Here is a 22,931-nt window from a genome sequence, read left to right on the forward strand (position 1 = left end):
TCAAAGATCCGAGTCAGTAAAATGATCCGAACTTCCCATCACTAGCCGTCGCGCACCTCTCAAAAAATGTAACTACATGTTGCAATGACGCGTCTTGCAAGCTCTGTGATTGGTCGGCTTGGTAGCGCTGACAAGTGTGGGTGGGTTTGAGCGCAGCCCTGAATGAGCTCCAGATGTAAAATGTTGTTTTTTGTTAACCTTTTGATAAAAGTTGTTGCACGTCTCCCCGTTTCCGCCTCTGAATGAGCGAGTTTGAGCTACTTGTACATTAAGGTACCATTCAGAAAAATCAAAACACCAGCAAAGAAACTCGACACAGAGGAACATAAAAACCTCACTGCCAGCTAGCAATTCAGAAGTGTTATTGCAGAGCAACACAAACAGCACGAAGAGTATAAGAGTCATGCCAATCACTCGACGCAGAAGTATAAACCAGGCTTAAGTCTCACAGTGTTAACGTAGCCTAATAGTCTTGATCTGCAGTCTTTTTAATACCTTTAAAACTTTACAGACAAACATCAAACAATTACCATTTATAATTGCAGATGATAAATATTCCACAGCCCTGATTATACTCAAAAATCTGGAGCTGTTTATAGGATTTACGAACAAAACATTTAAGAATCAAGAATCATTGTGTTTATTGCAGTTGTTTCAAAGGAAATAAACAAAACTCTTATATCTGATCAAGATGCATTTAATAATTTATCCATTATTCGAAAGCAGAATTTTCAGTCACTACAATTTAAACAGTGATTTGCAAATTGTACCATACAATTAAATGATGAAACATCGCTTTGCACTTCATTTTTTGTGGCCAAGGACTCACAAAACAGTGGATGATCAGTACAAATAAGTACACATTTTCTAAAAATCTCATTCCCTTTGTTAAATTTTGTATTGTATCATACAAAAGTCTTTTAATTAAAAATACATCATTTGTGTATATCAAAAATATCTCTAATACTGTTCATTCAAATGATCCATGATCATTCATCAAACATCGACCCATACAATCTTAATCACAATGTTTTTTTTGCTAATAAAGGCCATCATGGTAAAAATGAACAATACTTTATAATTATATTTGTGTCTACATTCATCTGAAAAATGTTCAATATCTTTCTGTAGTTTGCACAGATTTGGGTAGCTTTAAAAACTCATTACATAATGTAATAAAATAGGTTGCTGCTTTAAATTTCTTAGGTTAAAATGTCTTAAAACATCATGTTAAATCTTTTATTGCCCATGAAGATATTTTGTGTTACTTTAAGCAATCATAATGAGCTATTTTAACTTCATATTAAAGCTATATCAGATTTAACTTGATGCTTTAAGCCAAACTTTAAAACACTTTTCTAAATAATTGGATTTAAAAAATAAAAGCCGCTACTCATTTTCACAGACTAGATATTAAACAGGAATGTTTTAGATCTGCCACTTCATGGCATGGGCACTTAAAAAGGATTAATTTTGTAGTCAGTTATTAATTTCCATATTCCTAGAACACTAAAAACTACTTTGTCTAGAATGGCAGGAGTGACTAGGTCTAGAAATAAGTTTGACCATAAACCTCCAGTTTGGCACTAACTGTCCCACAAAGGCATGAAACCAGAGCAAAGGTTTGATCATGTAAGTGTTGTAACTCCAGATACAGTAGAGGCCTCAGAGGTGCGTTGTGCTCATATCTGACCGTGTAAAAAAAGTCTGAGAGGTTTTCCGTCAATCAGGCTTTCCCCATGGCCTGCTTATGTCCTGGGATCTTCCTGCTCAGGAAGGTATGAACGTGAGGCCATATTTTGTTGGTTTCGGTTCCTGAAAATGTCTCCAACACTCCTTTACTCCTGTTTAAGTAGAAGCAGAGACCATTGTAGCATGTAATAGAAATGTCTAAAAATAAACATTTTTCTGAACCAACATTGGAAAAGCAATGACAACTGAATTTATGTAAAGCTGATTTTTTTTTTTCAAATAGTGGGTTTATAAGGGAAATGCAAGGATTTTGTGAGTTGATGAAAAGTAATACTTAAAATCTGAACATAATCAACGTTTACAATATATATGTAGATGTTGCTGGCACATATTGTCAGTCTTCAGGTGAATAATTAATCCTTGCAAGTTAATCTACTGATAAAAACTGTTTGTTTTGGTAATCTTCAATCAAAATCAGAGCATGTGCTTCTGCTGTGGAATGGCATTCCTTCTCTAAAGACGTCAGTTTGACGGCTATGTTGAAATGTACTTAGCCTTTCCCCACCAGCCATCAGTTTGCTGTGAGTGAAAGATTTGTAGAGAAGCGCAACAATAAAACCCCTCCCCCTTCTTAATATTCTGTTTATGTTAAAATGCGTCATCATACTGAAAAAATTCTAGTTAACACTGACTTTAAAGTCAAATTGAACCAAACTTAACCGAATAAGACTAAAAAAATGGCTTTGTCCAGCATTGAATATTTCCATACTACAGTGGGGGAAATAAGTAATCAATACATCACCATATTTTCAGAAAACATATTTCTAAACGTACTGTTGACTTGATAACAACCAACGAAATCCATATACGCAAAGAAAATAAATTTAATTAGGTTACAAATTAACTTATACCTAATAAAGTAAAATGGCACAGGGAAAATGTAATGAACGCACGAAGAAAGAGGTGTAAAAAGGCAGTGAAAGCTCAGACAGCAGGTAAAATCTCTCAGTAGTTCTTCAGCAACCCCCTGCCCCTCGTCATTGTAAATGAATATTAGCAACTTCAGTCAAACATTTACATTAGCAGGAGGATGAAGATGAAACAAGGGTGGACATTTCAGCAATGATCCAAACACAGCCAAGGAAACTCTCAAATGCTTTTAGAGAAAGAAATTCAAGCTGTAGAATGGCCAAGCCAATCACCTGACTTGAAACCAATAGAAAACACAAAATAAAGATCAGATTTGATAGACCAAAGAACCATCAAGATTTGTACACTGTTGAAGTCTCACAGCTCACACCTGAGCAAATCATGTGTCTTCATTTTCCAATAGAGGGACATCTTTAAGCTGCCCAAAAAGCCTTTTAAAGTATTAAACATGTTTCAGTAGTTTAGATCTTTCTCCTTGTGTCATTACATTGTTATTACACAAAACTAATTTGTCAGTTTTTCTATTAATTTTTTTTAATATTTGTTTTGTTTGGATTTTTGCCTAAATTTGGTTTAACAGGTCCTTTAGAAATATTATTTCTAGGAAAAAACAAGACATGTGGAATACTTTTTCTCCCACTGTATATAGTATGTTGAAAACAATATGCCAGCCAAATGGTATGTCCAAATTTACAGTATTCGAAAAACAGTATGAGAGAAGTACCCAAATGACCAACTACTGCTGACGAGATTATGAAATTTGCATCTGATTGACGCTACGCTATCCCAGCAAAAAGATGGACGCAGTCTATGACCGCTACTAAAAACAATAAGATGCGTAAAATACCAGTATAGTAAACATTAACACATGGTAAGACCTGAAATATTGTATACATTAGGTTTGGAATATGTTAATGTCACTTTTACACTTTTACTATATGAAAAGAGCAGCATGAACGCTCATCTAAATATCTTCTTTTTGGTTTCCTCTGTAAAAAAAAAAAAAAAAAAAAAAAAGTCACAGACTATAAATACCTGTAATACTCCAGAACTGGCTGTGTTTGTCTCTCGTAGTCCTTCAGTCTCCTGGACACAGTTTCAGGACTGTCATCATCTCTCTGGACCAGCGGCTCTCCTGTTACATCATCAAGACCCTGAGCACAAAACACAACACTCATTATCATCCGTACATGCATTCATAACAACACTCAAAAATGAACATTTACTCATTATTCAATATTCAGTCACCCTCCAGTGGTTCCAAATCACTTTGATACACAAAAGAAGATATTTTGAAGAATGTCAGTAACCAGTAAACATTTCCTTCCATAGCAGGAAAAGTAAATACTATGGATATCAATGACTACCAGTATCCAACATTCTTCAAAATATATTCTTTTTGTTGAACAGAAGAAAGAAATTCTAAGTGGTTTATAACAAATAAAGGGCGAGTAAAAATTTAATTTTTATTTTAAATGAACTATCCCTATAAGTGTTAAAACTTTAAACTGTCCAATATGAACACCTCAACAATGGTGCTTCAATTGTTTATATATATTGAATATTAGTCAGCGGTGAACTGCAAACCTAAATGCAGGTAACCTTCAGATACACAGCTTGGTGTTGACATAAGCTTGAACTGTATTTGCGCAAACACTGCAAACACTCTTTCACACTTGGCTGCTTCTGTATTAGTTGAACACACACTGAAAGGTCTTGAGAGGTGCATAAAATGACTGCAAATATGACAGAAATGTAAAGGTTTGCAGTTCATAAGACAAATAACAGTTTTATAACATCTTCCATACAGTAAATCAGTTTGATTAAAGGCTCATTTTATGATTAAATACCAGCCACTGTGCTCCTAACGAAATGATAAAAGCTTTTAATCTAATTAATAGATATTAAACCTCTTAATTAATAGGCTACAAAGTCATGGATGTTGGTGGTTTGCAGTGAGTCACAGTTCAGACTAGTGTTGTCACAATACTGGAATTCGGTAACAATCGATACTGAAATTTTAAAAACATCAATTTCCCGCTGACATTTAAGTTCTGTGGAGCACGTTCTTTAACAGCGCTGATTTGCCATTGTGTTCACATGCTCAACAGAAAACACTTGATTGGCCATGAAGTTCATCAGTTCACCAAACTCACTGCTGTTTACTAAGTGTAACCACAGATACAGGGACACTGGAGCATTTTATAGTCGCTAATCGGTTTGACTTTAAAACACTGCAGTATCACTGTATCTGTGTGTCCTTGTATCTTTTCTGATGAGCATGTGAATAAATAAATAGCTTTTAGTATATGTATTGATGTACAGTAAATAAATAATATTAAATAAAAATGTACAAGCTGTTAATAATCTGTATATAAAAAAGTAGTACCCAACAAACAACTATTAATATGTAATAAATAAGAACTTGTATCTAATTAATAAAATACTTGAAGGTAATAAATTCAAACTAGAATGTACATATTAATTACAAGAATCTAAATTAACAAAAAAGAACTAATATTTAATGGTAAATATGTAATAAGTAGTACAAGCTAGGAATGCACAATATATCGGTGACAATATCGATATCGGCCGATAATTGTTTTTTTAATGTTATCATTATCAGTACCATATCAAAACTAAGCCGATATCTTTAAGCCGATAGATTATGTAATTGCCTGCCTTGTGCGTGGGTTGAACTTGTTTAGTGCAGTATAACGGAGCTTTCCTCACATTGTTTATTCCTTCAAAGTATGTCGTTTCTTTATGTGTTATTGCTGCACGTTAATAACTTCATAAGAAACCATATTTCTTATCATTGTAGATATGTTTGAAAGAGTTGTTTACAGTATAAAAATATAACATTTTGAACTATTTATATTTATCGGCTAATATATCAGTTATCTTAAGTGTTATCAGTTATCGATATCGGTAAAAAAATCCATATTGGTGCATCCCTAGTACAAATCAAAAATATAAATAGTAAAGAAATAAGTGCTTCTACCAAAAAATAACTGCTAGTTTATAAGCATGTGCAACACAAAAATCTGAAATCTGTTGCTAGTAATAACAGAATAGCTACTAGTTCTACTAAAAAAATACTATTAGTACTGCTCTCCAACAAAAAATGTCATGATTATCTGAAGCAGAGGCTCCTCCCTCTTCAGGGAAGGGGGAGGGGAGGAGCAGCTCATTTGAATTTAAAGGAACACGCACAAAACAGCACATCTCAGCTTTTATCATTTACAGTACACTGTGAAGAATAGTCTTCAAGGTATTTTAAGCTGACATATTCTGAGGATGGCTGGAATTTATATTACATCTTGTAAAAAGGAGGTAATAGTTCCGCTTTAAGCAACATTTATGCAAATGTTCAATCCTAGAGATTTATCTTCCCTCTGGCAGTGTTTAATTAATGCACAGGAACTCCTCAACATGCTCCAGTTTTATTGCACACATGAGAGCAAAGTTCCTTTAACAAATTCCTCAGCACACAGAATCCGTCTTATCTGTCAGGTTGTGAAACGCCATGACCTACTTTTACCACACTCTGAACTCCTTACAGGTTTAACACATGCATTTAAATTTCAATTCAATTAAATTTATATCACATGATACATTTGAAACACTTACTATTGATATAACTATTGCTTTTTTATATTAGTATAGCTTTAGTACATATCCTTAAATAAAACTGATTATTAAGAATAATTCTGTGGTAATAAACAGTGTTTTGAAAGCTTTATCCACTATAGTGATTAAGTTTAATTATTAAAAGTGGCAATAAATATTTGGGGGCTTAACTGTGATCTTAGGTGGTGTATTTGAATATATTTTATCAAATGACTCTTGCTCTAAGTGTGCCTGACAAGATTTTATGGTATATGAGCTAGAGCTGCATGATTCTGGCTAAAACGAGAATCAATTTATTTATTTTTTGCTTAAAATAAAGATCACGATTTTCTCACAATTGTGTGTAAAATAAAACAACCCAAGCTCCTTCTGAAAACGTAGCTCCGTGGACGTTTCTGGAGACCGCGATTTACGTGCCCGGAGGTACGTATGGCCACATTTGGTTTTTTCGAGCGAACGCTACAGGGCGGTGTGATGCCGTCCTCTTCTTCGCGATCGCCGGCTGTGACGGCTCACCTCCTTGTGGAGGGCTTTCCAGTATGTCTGCTTAGCTTGTAGTGTTACGTCGGCAGAACGGAGGAAAAGCCAGCCGTGGCGACGACCGGGTTAGAGTCCGGGGAAGATCAGTTCCAGAAATCCGGTAGGATGAAAAACGGATTCCAAAAAATAAAAGCGAACGAGTTCGTGACGGGGCGAGAATGCGGCGAAATCCGAAAATGCAGACAAAATCGGACAAGGGCTTTTGCTTTTCTTTTCTGGACGGCTTTTGTAAATTGTCGCTTGGGTTTAGGGAAGGAGGAGGAGGAGAAGGAGGGTGGCTGGGTCGACCAATTGGCCGGCCGCCCGGTCGATCGTTCAGTCATTTAGTTCGTCAGTCGGACAGGCAGTCGCTCGACAGCGACCTTCGGCAGCTTTTCACGCGAGAACAGCACAGACGCGAACAGCGCGAACTCCCGAGAGGCGTTTGAGACGCAAAAAAACGTGGCACAGCGGCCTCTCGCGGATTAGGAAAACACAAAACTGCGCAAATAGGTACCTCCCGGGACATATTTCGCGGCATCCAGAAACGTCCGGGGGTCATTATTATGCACTTGCAAAACAAGATTTCGTTTTATTTTTATTTTTTCAAAATAATAACTTTATATCTCAAAATTTTTTATTTCATTGCACTGTCCTACACTGAAACTACTGAGATTTGTATCATTTCTGAGAATTGAAGCATTCTAAGACATTAAATAAACAAAGATGCAATTCTGAATATTTCACGCAGTTCTTAGTTTACGTCTTGCAGCTCCTTATTGTATTACAAATTACAAAGAAATAAAGTAAAAAATCTTAAATCAAACTCTGAATTGTTAATAAATAAGGAGTAACACATTTACATGCAACACATTAACTTGAAATTCCAAGAAAATAAATTTAAATAAATATCATTTGGAGAAATCAATTCAAACATGCAAAATGTGAATTCAGAATTGTGAGAATTTTTTTTTAAATGCAAGATACAAACTCTGAATTATGAGGAATAAAAGTCAGCATTGCAAAATACAAACCTGAAACTGCAAGACGTAAATTACAACTTTATGAAAAATATTAAGCCAGAATTGCATGATATAAAATTTTATTATTTAAATGTAAAATTTGTTAAAACTAAAAAAAAAAAAAAAAAAATGTAAAATGTACAGTAAAAACAGCAGCTGTGGTCGGCCTTAATAATACAGTAGGAATGTAAAATAAATTTCTACATTTTACGTTAAATTACCATGTTTCATTCTTATTTTTCATATTACAACAATGTTTTAAAGTAATGACATCTACACAACTTACTTTGTTACACAGACAAAAACGGAAACATAGTCAGATGTGGATAAGACAGTCATAACCAAAGCTTATAGCAAACAACATACTCCCACAAGCAGACAAGAGACATACCAATATATAGAAATTGCTCTACTAAACACCATCATGGTAACACACATAAATTAAAGTAATGCAATAAACATTATTCATACACATCAGATAAAACATAAAACTGTAATGTGAATAACTACAAAAACTAAAACTAACTATAGTAATGTCAACAAAAAAGAAAACAATGCAGGGAATTCAAGAAAAATTAATGGACGGTAATTCACCATGTATATTAAGGAAATTTACTGTTAAACAGGTTAAAGATTTCTGCAGTAGCATTTTTACTGTTATTTTTACCATTGAAATTATGCACATTTTTTACACTGCAGAATTTTACAGTGTAAAAAAGTCAGAATTTGTAATTATTTCATGGCAGACACAAACTTTCATAACTTTCTTTTTATTCCCCATTTAATTAACAGTATCCTGATGTTCTATTAAATGGGTTGTAAACATGCACTTACTGGTTTCTTGGGTGGGTTAAAATCTATATTATAGACCCTGCCGCTGGGAAGATGCACCCAGCGAGATGTCAGTCGCTCTCTGATAGTCTGGAAAGGCACGTCCAGGTTGATTACAGAGTCCACATCATACACACAATCCAGAGCCTCAGCCTGAGCTACAGTACGAGGAAACCCTGCCGGAACAGAGGCTCACAGTAAGAGGCAATCCTCATTTAACCACACGATTTGTCAATAATAACAGGAATAGTAACAGAAATAGTACATCCCAAACTGACAGATTTTTACAGACTGTTCAGATATTGTAATGTTCATTTACGGGTGCACTGTTCATTTAAAGGACGACCCTTCTGGAGAATGGGTAAAAAAAATAATACATTAAGTTATCATCATTCTGCCTCTAGTTTATTGAATACATTAATTTAAAATCATTGTTAATTGAAGTAGTTTGTTTAGATTTTAATTGTTTAAGTTGTATGAATATGCATTTATTTTTTTGTAGGGATAGATATAAAATAGAAAAGGGAAGGCTACTCAGTTGTTTACAGTTTTAATAAGCATATTAAATGACAATTTAGTTTCACCAGTTTTCTTAATGCAAACGAGACTGTTTAATTAAATGTGATCATTTGCATACAATTGTACTACAAAAATATATGGAATACTGAATTTCTTTGTCTCATTAACCAATTCAAAAGTGTTTACCAAGAGGATTTTAATAATCTTCTTTTATCACTCCATAATTCAATTATAGTACAAGCATAACATCGGCATATACTGTAAACATAACATTAATTAAATTAATAAAAAATTAATTAATAATAATAACAAAAACATTTTTTGTAGACTAAAATATGTAGTAAATATTCGGACAAATCATTTATGGAAAATTTGCCTTTTGGCTAATTCTGGTGCATTTGTTAGCTATGTTAATTAATGTAAACTGTCCCTGCCAAATAAACTAATAAATAAATGATAGTATGAAAATTAAAAAAGCTCAAAATCTTATATCGAACAGTCGTACAGTGTATTAAAGCAGTGGTTTGGCCTGCTGTGTCTGCCCTTAAAAAGAGCATGTTTGTTTGGGTGAGAGAGTCGTACCGTCCAGTAGCCAGCTGGTCTTCTCTAGACCCCTCAGACTGGACAGGATGAGGCGAGAGATGACATCATCAGGAACCAACTGACCTTGATCAATGCATGACTTCATAAGGAGACCCAAATCTGCCCAGATGCAGAACAGACGATCGGTCATTAGTAACATTTTAATATAAAAGGCAAAGATTTGATTATGCCTTTTACTTATTTAATGACTATTACAGATGTTTATGTAAAACATATACACATTTTAGATTTATATTACAGTGATATATCTGATAGATAGATAGATTATTTGATGTTGAAAAATGCAGTAAAATTGTGCTTTACCAAGACAAACATGAATAAAATATTAAAATTTATTAAAATAGAAAACAGATCATTTCTGTTTGAAAAACATTTTACATTATTAGTGTTTTTACAATATTTTTGAGGGTGAGAAACTTACTTCAAAACATTAATTTATCTTACCATACTGACCACAAAAGCAATGTCCGTGTATTGCAATGGGTTGACCAAAAAATATTTAAAAAAAACACAAATTAATTAACCTGTAGGAATCTGCCACAACCTTAAATGATAATTTAAAATTGCATACAATCTATTTCATTTATCGCCTGCTTTTTCCACATGCCAAGAGTCAAAACTTTGAGTTTTGCACCATTGAAGTAAAAACAATTTATTTTAAAGTTTTCTACCTAAGTAAATGTATCTCAAAAAATATAAGGTTATTAATTCAAATCAACTAGTCGGCCATTTGTTTCATGTTAGTCTCACTGTGGTGGACGGTGAAAGTGAACTGATGCTGATGAATCACACAGCTGTCTGTCACACAGCATCTGGCAGACTTTTGGAGGAGTTCGCAAACAAGCTGTTTTCCAGCTCAGCTAGTCCAAAAATAAACAAAGTTTTGAGGAATTCTGTAATACTTCACTAATATATACAGTATAATCCTGCAAATATCGGAATGTTGGAGCATTCCCAACAATTTACTATGAAACGCAGACTTGGGTTTTTAGTGTGATTTGGAGTCAGTTCATTTGTAGTAACTCAGGTTTCTGTCTCGTTTAGTATGCAGGGAGCATTCCTTAAAGAAACACATCACCCTTAAAAGCAGCAACCCCCATTAAAGCACGTATATGTGACTTTTCGGAAAGAGAAATGACACAAACAAAAAGCCAGAGTTAACCATCAGAAAACACTGTAGCTAATGCCTTTTCCAGACCGTGTTTACATCAGCAGAAGAAGAAATGCTCGATGTCACACAAGGCGGGCGTGGAAATAAATATCCGTTTCGTTGTTAACTCTTTCGTGCATTTTCAAACAAAAATGTACGAAAAACTGCGTCTAAAAACCCAGCGACCTGCTTACATCCACCTAAACTGTTATTTTTTAGACGTGCTCACTCAAAACATCGCTCCAAAACTGCTCTCTAGACATAGAACGCTGACGACGTGTTGAGACGCAGCCAAAGTTTGGACTCGCTTCAAGTGATGAGAAACGTGTAATTATATATCCTGCAGAGCATAATGATACGTCTCTTACGTTTTATAACCATTTTAATCACCTTAACCTGCGTTAAGGAAGTTAGAGTAACGTTACTTTTACAGCGAATAAAGGTTACTGCTCGCATGTATAGTCGTTAATGTAAGTACACTAGAAAGTGCTGGACTTGTCTTACCTGTCTTGGCCTCGATATTGGCCCTCAGCATGTCTCCACTTGAGAGATGCTTCAGGCCGAAACTCTGCGCTATCCGGCTTGACACAGTTCCCTTCCCAGAGCCCGGGGCCCCCATGATTACCGCGCGGAACACGCTTTGCAGACCCATACTTCAATTTCACTGAAATGCAGCCTTTAGTAACTATTTGACAATGTGCAATTTAATATTTCCTAGTCACAACATCCCTCCTATATGTGCAGTCCTGTGGAATCTCTGTTGCGGTGACAGGTTTTAGGGATGCACGGTCTTCTGTGCGGTTAAATCGACAAATACGCAACTCCACAGTTTTATTCCCAGATTAAGCCCGTCCTTTTCTGATGCACGCGCATCTCGCGTGCACGCGCCTGAGACGCGCTCACATTACAGGAAGTGCTTAAGTGGGCGTGTAAGGACACTTGCAGTAGTGCACACTACAAAGTGATTGATACCACTACATATTAGGCTTAACTAAGATAATAATAATAATAATAATAATAATAATAATAATAATAATAATAATAATAACAACAACAACAATAATAATAATAATAATAATTATTATTATTATTATTATTATTATTATTATTATTATTATTATTATTATTATTATACCTAATATTAATATATTGTTAATATTAGTTATGTTTAGCATATTTGACGCTAAAACTTTCTTAGTAGGCTACAGGCTTGCAGTTGGAAGGACATCCGCTATGCAAAACAGATGCTGGATAACACAGATTGTATTATTGTAAGAGTTTACTAAGCAAATATATGCTAGATATTGGGAAAAAAAAGTATAGTATGTGACTTGGAAGAAACCATTGTTCATCTTTTTTTGTGAGAGTACAGTTAAAGTCAGAAATATTAGCCCCCCTTTTAATTTTTTTTTATTTTTTTTTTTTGTTTAACAGGGCAAGTAAACTTTCACAGTTTATCAGATAATATTTTTTCTTCTGGAAAAAGTCTTATTTGTTTTATTTCGGCAACAATAAAAGCAGTTATAATTTTTTTAAACACAATACTTTAAACAAATTTTTTTCCCGATTGTCTACAGAACAAACCATCATTATACAATAACTTGCCTAATTACCCTAATCTGCCTAATTAACCTAGTTAAGCCTTTAAAGGTCACTTTAAGTTTTATATAGAAATGTCTTGAAAAGTGTCTAGTTAAATATTATTTACTGTCATCATGACAAAGGCAAAATAAATCAGTTATTAGAAATAAGTTATTAAAACTATTATGTTTTAAAAATGTGTTTAAAAAATAATCTTTCCAATGAACAGAAATTGGGTAAAAAATAAATGGGGGCTAATAATTCTGACTTTAAGTACTTGTGTGAAAGTATTGTGGACAGAACTATATATCTATCACTCAGAAAAGTTAAAGGCTGATATTTGTTTAAATACTTTTGAGATAATTTTCTTTTATTACAACTCTAAATCTCGCATTCAGTGCATTGTTAATCTTCTTATTATAATGGGTAAGTGTTTTATTCACAAGTGTAAATTTTTGGGAAAAAATCAAATTCTGGCTATTTTTAACGGACTATAAGTAATATATTGTGTCTTTAATGCGCATAAAAAAACAAAAAGTCAAAAATGGTTTTCAATGTATAACCTCATGTAATTTCTCTTCTGGTCTTATTTATATTAAATATAATATAATATTATTTAAATATAATATTATTTATATTAAATATATTTATTTAATTTATATGTTTTATTCCTTTTTCTCTCTTCTTTAAACTGTGTTATGCAAATTGTAACAGCATTCTAAAAAAAAAAAAAAAAAAAAAAAACATATGCTGGAAATGAAGGAAGCCGGAGGAAAATTAATGAATAAATATTGGTAAAAAAATTTTGATAAAACAAAACAGAAATTATTAAAATAAATTAATTAAAATAAAATGTGTTTATATATACACATTTTATAGATGTATGTATATATGTTCAGATATATAGAACAATTGTTTCCTTTCCTGAAAAGCTAACTGAATTGTATGGAAGTGAAACCTGCAAAAGCAATAAGTAAATAAATATGCAAATAAATAAATTAATTAATTCATAAATAAATAAATTAATTAATCCAAAAATTCCTGCATAAATAAAACTATAAATAAACATGGAAATAAATGAATAACTAAGAAAAAAAAAACTAATTCCTGCATAAATAAACATTTAAATAGTTCGGGCAGATTAATAATTAAATAAATTAAACAGATGTTGGGGGAAGAAAATGCGAAACTAAAAGTAGGTTTTCCCCTTTCACATAGTGAAATATATATGTTTATTTATTTATTTGCACATTTATTTATTAATTGTTTTAGTTATGCAGAGATTTGCATGTATATTTATTTATTTATTTATTTATTTATTGTTTTATTTATGCAGAAATTTGTGCATATATTTTTTCATTTATTTATTTATTCAGGAGCGACGCAGTGGCGCAGGTAGTGCTGTCCCCTCACAGCAAGAAGGTTGCTAGTTCGAGCCTCGGCCGCGTCAGTTGGCATTTCTGTTGAGTTTGGATGTTCTCCCCTTTTTCGTGTGGGTTTCCTCTGGGTGCTCTGGTTTCCCCCACAGTCCAAAGATGTGGTACAGGTGAATTGGGTAAGCTAAATTGGCCGTATGTGTGTGAATGAGACTGTATGGATGTTCCCCAATGATGGGTTGTAGCTGGAAGGGCATCCGCTTTGTAAAATATATGCTGGATAAGTTGGCGGTTCATTCCGCTGTGGTGGCCCTAGATTAATAAAGGGACTAAGCTGAAAAGAAAATTAATGAATTAATTTATTTATTTGCATATTTTTATTTGTTGTTTTATGCAGGAATTTGTGTATATATTAATTAATTTATTTATTTATTCATTTGCATATTTAATTATATATTGTTTTAATTATACAGGAATTTTTATATTTAGTCATTCATTTATTTGCGTATTTAATTATTTATATAGTTTTATTTATGCAGGAATCTGTGTATATATTTATTTATTTATTTATTTATTTGCATATTTATTAATTTATTGTTTATTTATGCAGGAATGTGTGTATTTGTTCACTTATTTATTGTTTTTGCAGCTTTCGTCCTCCATCGAATTGTTTGTATAGGTAAATTAAAATAAACACAGATCTAAAACTCATTCATTCTTTTTCTTTTCAGCTTAGTCCCTTTATCAATCCAGGGTCGCCACAGCGGAATAACTGCCTACTTATCAAGCATGTTTTTACGCTGCGGATGCCCTTCCAGCCCCAACCCATCTCCTGGAATAATCCACACACTCATACACTACGGACAATTTAGTCTACCCAATTCACCTTAACCGCATGTCTTTGGACTGTGGGGGAAACCAGAGCACCCGGAGGAAATCCACGCAAGCGCAGGGAGAACATGCATACTCCATACAGAAATGCCAACTGACCCAGAGGTAGTGAGGCGACAGCACTACCTACTGCACCACTGTTTTGCCAGATCAAAAACTAAAATAGACAATAAAATTTAATACAAAAAAATATGTCAAAAAATTATAAATAAAATGTACAATTAAAAAAAATTATGTTAACATAAACTCTGCAATATTTAAAAAAATACCAATACAATACTGACAAAATAATACTATTAACAAAAGCTATACTTAGATTTTTATAGGCTATTAATAATCAAAAACATATCATAATATAGGCAACAATGTGTTAAAATGTGTAAGAATTATTTTGCCCTTAATAGGTGTTATATATAAACAATACAATAAGTTAATCATGATTACGTGCAATAATCCTAAACCAAATCCTATCCCTATAGTTAGCACAATAAATGTACACAATGGTTATAAAATACAAAGTATATCCAAACTATTAATCAATCCAAATGAATATGTGCTTAATGTTTTGATGGCTCTACCAGTAAATACTCTTTCCTACTCAGTAATTAACTCTAAAGTGAACCTAATGTGCCCGAAACAAAACAAATGCTGCTGAGTTATTATGCAATCATTGTGATTATGTAACGTAAGTTAGTCAGACTAGCTTCTTCTCTAATGGGCTTCTGGAGCTGAAACATTATCTGAGCTTGATTCAATCATCACTCAGTGTTTCATCTTACTGATTTGACGTTTTCTTGTGTGTCTTTTGGTTCAGATGAATCACAGAGAGTCGTTCATCCCCCAACTCTTGACCAAATCACCATTTAGCAGCTGACTAATGATGGACAGCAGGGGGTTTTGGTAAGTAAAAGTAGAAGGGAGATTTGTTCTCTCTGTTGAGATCTAGAACAATAGAGATCCTTCAGCACCAGGACACAATGACAGGATTATGCAGATGCTAATGTTCTGTGCATGTTAGATTACAATGATGTGAAGGGAGGGGCAAACTTAACCATCAAGCGAGGTTAGCAATAGGTTAAATAGAGGGGCCCCGACCAACGCCTAGAAGCCTATAATAATAATAATGCTAAAGCTAGTTTATAATTTTTCCATTATATATTGTAAACCATTAACATTTCGATGTTATTACTTCTTTTCTAAACCGAGGGCCCCCTGAATAGTGGAATGTGCCTACCGTACTACACATGCAAAAATTAAAATCTAATCACAAATTCGCAGACTGGACATCTTGCTCAAAGAATAGCCAAAAGCTAACCTCCAAATTCATCATTTATGTACCGAACTCAAAAAGATAGACTTCAAAGAACATTCACGCCACTCAAATCACTGTATACTTTTGTTGTGTTAAAAAGAGCAGCGTGAACATTGTTTTAAATCTCTCCATTTGTGTTCCTCAGGAGAAATCAGATTATACAAGAGTAAATGATGAGACGGTAATGTTCCTTTTAACCTTCCACTCAAAAGGGAGCTGCTTTTTATTTGGTTTCTTTTATAGTGCGTTTTTATTTTTGGGAATACCATGTCAACATAATCCTTTGTCATCTGCAATGATTTCTGGGATGATTTTCCAACAGTATGCTCAAGTTTTATTCCCCTGCCGTAAGGTGACACTGCCAAACTGTGCGACACGTGTGAATCTGTCCTTTTAAATGACCATGAGTCTAGTTTCTGATGAACACTGGTATGGGGAGTGGATGTCTATCTGTGGCCTGTGTTCCATGTTTTCGAACATTTGAAATTGAAGCACTAATGGCTCATTTCGATGTATTGTTGACGGGTGGTGTGTGTTTCTAAAAACAAATGGGTTGTACAGTAATTATCTATGGCAGTCCATAGTGTTACACCTACAGATGGATATTTGTGACATTTTGTAAAAATACTACATTATAGCAATCAATTTGGTTTGTATACAGTATGGAGCGTTTTATTATATGTTAGCATTTTACTCGTAACATAAAGTGTTTGCCCCTTACTCATTTTTTTTGTCACAGTTTAATGTCATTCATTCATTTGTTCATTCATTTTCTTGTCGGCTTATTCCCTTTATTAATCTGGGGTTGCCACAGCTGAATGCACCGCCAGTTTAATGTCATAAAACTAATTTAAATACTAGTCGATCAATTTTCAATAACTGCAATGAGTCTGTTACAGAGCTGTGGGGTTTTGGCCCACTCTTCTTTGCAGAATTGCTGTAATTCAGCCACTTCAGAGGGTTTTCAAGGATGATCTGTCTTTTTAAGGTAATGTATCTCAATTGGATTTCGGTCAGGACTTTGACTAGGCCACTCCAAAGTCTTTTTGCATGTTTGTCACAGTTTAATTCATTTAATTTCATTTCATTTTCTTGTCGACTTAGTCCCTTTATTAATCCGGGGTCGCCACAGCGGAACGAACCGCCAACTTATCCAGCAAGTTTTTATGCAGCGGATGCCCTTCCAGCCGCAACCCATCTCTGGGAAACATCCACACACACAATCACACACTACGAACAATATAGCTTACCCAATTCACCTGAACCGCATGTCTTTGGACTGTGGGAGAAACCAGAGTACCTGGAGGAAACCCACGCGAAGGCAGGGAGAACATGCAAACTCCACACAGAAACGCCAACTGAGCCGAGGTTCGAACCAGCGACCTTCTTGCTGTGAGGCGACAGCACTACCTACTGCGTCACTGCCTCGCCAGTTTAATATCATCAAACAAATGTAAATGTTAGTTAAAGATAACACAAGTAAACATATCTTGCTATTTTGAAATTAAGTTTGTTTTTTTTCTTATTAAGGGAAAGCGAAATGCAGAAATGTTGAAAAAATATTTGCCCCTATAGCTAATAGCTGGTTGGAAACTGCAATCAAGTGTTTTCGATAACTGCAATGAGCCTGTTACAGCGCAGTGAATAAATTATGGGCGACCCATCCTTGCAGAATTGTTGTAAATCAGTCATATTGAAAGGTTTTCAAGCATGAACTGCCTTTTTAAGGTAATGTATCTTAATTGGATTAAGGTCAGGACTTTGGCAAGGGCACTCCAAAGTCTTAGTGCATGTTTGTCAAAGTTTAATGTTATCAAAGTAATTTAAATATTAGTCAATCAAGTGTTTTTTTATAACTGCAATGAGTCTGTTACAGTGCTGTGGAGGAATTTTGGACAACTCATCTTCGCAGAATTGTTCTAATTCAGCCACATTGAAGGTTTTTTTTTTTTGAGCATGAACAGCCTTTTTAAGGTAAAGCATCTCAATTGGATTTAAGTCAGGCCACTCCAAAGTCTTTTTGCATGTTTGTCATGGTTTAATGTCATCAAACTAATTTAAATGTTTGTCAAAAATAACACAAGGTGCAGTAGGTGATTGTCTTCAGAAGCCTTTTTTGTTGTGCTGGTTAAAAAGTCTCTTCACAGTCTAATAGTAATGATTAAATTGAATGATCTAAATGTATTTATATGTATTTTTATATTTTTGTGTAAGCCATAAAACAAAAAAAAAGTTCATCTGATTAAGTAGAGTTGGGTTGACATCTCTCATGATTCCGATAAGTATAGCTCAATCTGTCTGTCAGCAAATGCAGATTTGAACAACTTAGTAAAAACCTGCTAAATCAATACTTTTTAAAAACCTGAATAAATATTGGAATTACCTTTGCATGCTGGAGAAAGGATGACACAATGTCTGAAGGATTTCTCTTAGACAGGTAATGTTTTGTTTTAAAACTGTTTTAGCTTCATGCAAAGCAGAAGTAACGTTAGATGTTGTTATTACAAATGGGTTATATCTTTACAGAAGTGTTGTACAGCCACTAAAATCTTCCGATGAAAGATTGATAAGACTAGTTTCAGTTTCATACGGGATCTTTTACAGCATTGATAATGTAGATTTTAATTAGTTTAACAACAAAACACAAGTAAATACAGCTATTCCGCCTAGTCACTCCCTATATTGTTTCCTATGCAATTCTAATATTCACTCTAAAATCGCATGTCAGTTTAGCTTACACGCAGCCGGACAAGCACTAGTCGCTTTTAACACATGAGAGAGGGTTCTTTTGCTGTGCTCGTGTTTAAGGAGGTGTGGCTTTAGACGACAGGGGAGGAACTGTGATTCAGAGATTGTGAAAGATCACCTACTGCACCTTTAAGGGAAAACAAAATGCAAAACTAAATAGCCCCGTGTGAAAAATTAATTGCCCCTAAACCATATAACTGGTTGGGAACTGCAAACAAGTGTTTTTGATAACCGCTGTTAGTGCTGTGGTGGAGTTTTGGCCCACTCATATTTGCAGAATTGCTGTAATTCAGCCACATTGGAGGGTTTTTGAGCATTAACTCAAAACTCATTAACTTTTTAAGGTAATGCATCTCAACTGGATTCAGTTCAGGACTTTGACGAAGCTACTCTAAAGTCTTTATGCTTAGGATTGTTGTCCGGCTGCAAAACCCACTTTTTCTGCCCAGTTTTTCCACACAGGGCAATGTAGTTTTGGATTTTGTTTTCCATAAATATTAAACACTCTCATGTAAAGACTGCATGATATGATGGATGTGTTTTAAAAGAAACCAAATTAGCAAAAGACAGCCTTCTTCTGAGCCACTTTTTTTTTTTACATATGTAATGTGTGCTGATGCATAGTTGTTTGTAACCCTTTTTAAAAGAGCACAATCTCTTTTGAATTTAAAGCAACAGTCACCAAAATGGCACAATCTAATGCAAAACCTATAAAGGGGGCAGTTCCAATAAGTTATTACAATAATTTGTGGGCTATTCTGAGATGATTCCTTAGATACACACTCCAGACTCATACATTTAGTAAAAAAGGGTATAATATGTCCCCTTTAGGTACAAATTCTGAAATAAACAATGTTTTTATTATCCACAGATGCATTTAAATCTTTTGTAGAGGACTCTCCAACACAATATCAGACCCCTTTAAAATACTAGAAGACCTCCTATTTCATTTTTATACAAGTGGGAAAGCCGATTTAGCTGTTTTTTTTTTTTTTTTTTTTGCCTCCTTAGTGAAAAGGTTGCATGTTATTATGGGAATCAGTGCCTGATGTTTGGAGAAATTTTTGAAAGAGAAGTCTCAGGAGATAATTTTACGAAAGTAATTTTGGGGATGGGGTTTTTTTCTCAGGTGTTTATAGAATTTCTGAAATTTTCTGAAATTCATAAGTGGTGTAAGATGAGATCAGTTCACCGGTTCGTCTGGCTATCCAATCACATCCTCTGTTGAGACAAAATCGAATGACTTTTTTGATGTGCATCAAAGAGGCTGCATCCGAAACAGCCGTTTTTTTTCATAAATATCTATTTTTCATGTTCATCAGAAGAAAAAACTCAAATATGTTTTCGGAGAGGTGGAGGAGCAGTATATAATGAACTTTCTCTTTAAACCTCAATGCAAAAATTTAAATTATATATCATTACAAACTCCAAAGCCTAATTTAGAACTTCTACTCCCTTACTTTCGTTCATTTTACTTAAATAAAATATAAAAAATATATATTTTTGAACATTTTCTTATAAGAGATAGAATAATTGCATAACTTAAACAAGTTTATGTACAAGTGAAATTGGGTAAAGAAAAATCAATAAAATGATGATTAATTACAACATTCCAACATAATACTAATAAAATTTGCACATGGAAAATGTATGAATTTTACAAGACAGTTACAAGACTTAAAAATGGGAACCACCACCCCAGTTGCCCAGTCTAGAGGTACTGTCCCCAACCTCCATGTGATGCTGTAAAGACGTGTCAGCCACGACAGCCCCACAACATCCAGAGACCTAAGATACACAGGGTGAATCTCATCCACCATCTCTGCTTTGCCACTGTGGAGCTTGCAAACTACCTCAGTGACCTCAGCTTGGTTGATGGGTAAGTCCACCCCTGCATTCCCAGTCTCTGCTTCCTCAATGAAAGACATGTCAGTGGGGTTAAGGAGACCCTCAAAGTATTCCTTCCACCGCCCGACCACATCCCCAGTCTAGGTTAACAGCTTCCCTCTTCCGCTGTAAACAGTGTTGATGTGGAGCTGCTTTTCTCTCCTGAGGCACCAGACAGTTTGCCAGAATTTCTTTGGGGCCGACCGATAGTCTTCCTCCATGGTCTCCCCGAACTCTTCCTAGGCCCGAGTTTTTGCTTCCGCAACCGCCCGGGCTGCAGCACGCTTGGCCTGTCAATACCCATCAGCTGTCTCAGGAGTTCTGCTAGTCAACCAAGTATGACCCTGTAGGACTCCTTCTTCAGCTTGACGGCATCCCTTACTTCCGGGTTTATGGATTGCTGCCCCGACAGGTACCACAGATCTTATGGCCACAGCTTCTTACGGCCGCGTTAACAATAGAGTCGGAAAACATGGACCACTTGGTCTCCATGTCTCCAGCCTCCCTCGGGATCTGGTCAAAGCTCTTCCGTAGTTGAGAGTTGAAAATCCCTTTGACTTGAAGTTCTGCAAGACGTTCCCAGAGGACCCTCTCAATATGCTTGGGCCTACCAGGTCTTTCCAGCTTTCCTCCCAGCCAGCGGACCCAACTCACTACCAGGTGGTGATCAGTTGACAGCTCTGCCCCTCTCTTTACCCAAGTGTCAAAGACACTCAAGTCGCATTTTTAACAAGGGGGACCAGAGGCTGTGCTCCAACTATAGGGGGATCACACTTCTCAGCCTCCCGGGGAAAGTCTATGCCAGGGTACTGGAGAGGAGGATTTGGCCAATGGTTGAACCTTGGATGCAAGAGAAACAATGCGATTTTCGTCCTGGCCTAGTACACTGGACCAGCTCTATACCCTCACCAGGGTGCTAGAGGGTTTATGAAAGTATGCACAACCAGTCCACATGTGTTTTGTGGACATGGAGAAGGCATTCATTCACTCGTGTCCCTTGTGGCATTCTGTGGAGGGTGCTCGGGGAGTATGGGGTCAGAGGCGATCTGTTGAGGGCCGTCTTGTCCCTGTATGAACAGAGTAGGAGTCTGGTTTGCATTGCTGGCAATAAGTCAGATTTGTTTCCAGTTCATGTTGGACTCTGGTAGGGCTGCCCCTTGTCACCAATTCTATTTGTAATTTTTCGGACAGAATTTCAAGGTGCAGCCGGTTTGAGGAACACAAGATTTTATCTCTGTAATTCGCAGACGATGTTGTTCTGTTGGTTTCATCGAACATGGACCTTCAGCATGGAAAAAGGTGGTTTGCCATCTCCAGGTTGGAGGAAAGTCCATACCCCAGGTGTAGGAGTTTAAGTATCTCGGGGTTTTGTTCATGAGTGAGGGAAGGATGGAACATGAGATTGACAGGCGGATTGGTGCAGCGGCAGCAGTAATGCGGTCAATGTACCCGTCAGTTTTGGTAAAGAAGTAGCTGAGCCGAAAGGCAAAGCTCTCGATTCACCGGTCAATCTACGTTCCTACTCTCACCTTTGGTCATGTTCCTGGCATGTCCCACCAGGAGGAGGCCTCGGGAAAGATTCAGGACACGCTGGAGGGACTATGTCTCTCGGATGGCATGGGAATGCCTCGGTATTCCCTCAGAAGAGCTGGAGGAAGTGTCTGAGGAGAGGGAAGTCTGGGGTTCTCTCCTTAGACTGCTGTCCCCGCGACCTGGCCCTGGAAAAGCGGCAGAAAATGAATGAATGAATGAATGAATGAATGAATGAAAGAGTTATAAGACTTATTCTACTATAAATTTCACCCAGTATCCGGTGTGTTCATTCACACACAATAACAATATGTTGTCTATACCTGCTACAATTTAATAATAGTCATAAATACATTTGAATAATACTATTTTATCGTAAGTGATAGTCTTAACTTTTTTAGGCTTTGTAAAGTGTAACGAATGACTGGGAATGAGTCTGTGACATAAAGTAAGTGAACATTAAACAAACATAAGCATATGACCACTATTAAGACATAAATGAGAGAATGCATAAAGATTATATAAAGGAATGATGATGACAATACTTCAGCTTTGCATCATGTGTTCATTTTGTAGCCCTTCTGGGGTCCCAACCACCCCAGTCAATCACCAGCCAACACACACGTGAACCGTCAAAGGAATGCTAACAGCCCACACCTGCTATCCCAATCACCCACTCACTATAAAGGCTCACCTCTTCCAGTTAC

The 22,931-nt window shown here is 35.5% G+C and overlaps 1 protein-coding gene and 1 long non-coding RNA gene across 2 annotated transcripts; one reads left to right on the top strand and one right to left on the bottom strand.

The window, feature by feature from the left end:
• Positions 1-616: 616 nt before the first annotated feature.
• On the bottom strand, positions 617-11,766 carry ak3 (adenylate kinase 3). The gene is made up of 5 exons (NM_213130.2): positions 11,404-11,766; positions 9,729-9,848; positions 8,631-8,803; positions 3,658-3,776; positions 617-1,844 (listed from the first exon to the last, which is right to left on the bottom strand). The coding sequence occupies exons 1-5, from the start codon at positions 11,549-11,551 to the stop codon at positions 1,727-1,729; spliced, it is 678 nt and encodes a 225-aa protein (NP_998295.2). The 5' UTR covers positions 11,552-11,766; the 3' UTR covers positions 617-1,726.
• A 3,719-nt stretch (positions 11,767-15,485) lies between these two features.
• LOC141376318 (uncharacterized) lies at positions 15,486-19,674 on the top strand. The gene is made up of 3 exons (XR_012386156.1): positions 15,486-15,647; positions 16,992-17,047; positions 17,164-19,674. It is a non-coding gene; the product is annotated as an uncharacterized lncRNA (long non-coding RNA).
• The last annotated feature ends 3,257 nt before the right edge of the window (positions 19,675-22,931 follow it).

This window comes from Danio rerio, chromosome 10 (genome assembly GCF_049306965.1).
Source record: "Danio rerio strain Tuebingen ecotype United States chromosome 10, GRCz12tu, whole genome shotgun sequence".
Classification (NCBI taxonomy): domain Eukaryota; kingdom Metazoa; phylum Chordata; class Actinopteri; order Cypriniformes; family Danionidae; genus Danio; species Danio rerio.

Bases quoted from the DNA above. Each gene is read 5' to 3' on its own strand.
- ak3 (NM_213130.2), bottom strand. From the start codon at position 11,551: ATGGGTCTGCAAAGCGTGTTCCGCGCGGTAATCATGGGGGCCCCGGGC. The intron at 8,804-9,728 runs GTACGACTCTCT...CTGTTCCGGCAG, and splicing joins GACCAGCTGGCTACTGGACG to GGTTTCCTCGTACTGTAGCT. The intron at 1,845-3,657 runs GTATTTATAGTC...CTACTTAAACAG, and splicing joins CCAGTTCTGGAGTATTACAG to GAGTAAAGGAGTGTTGGAGA.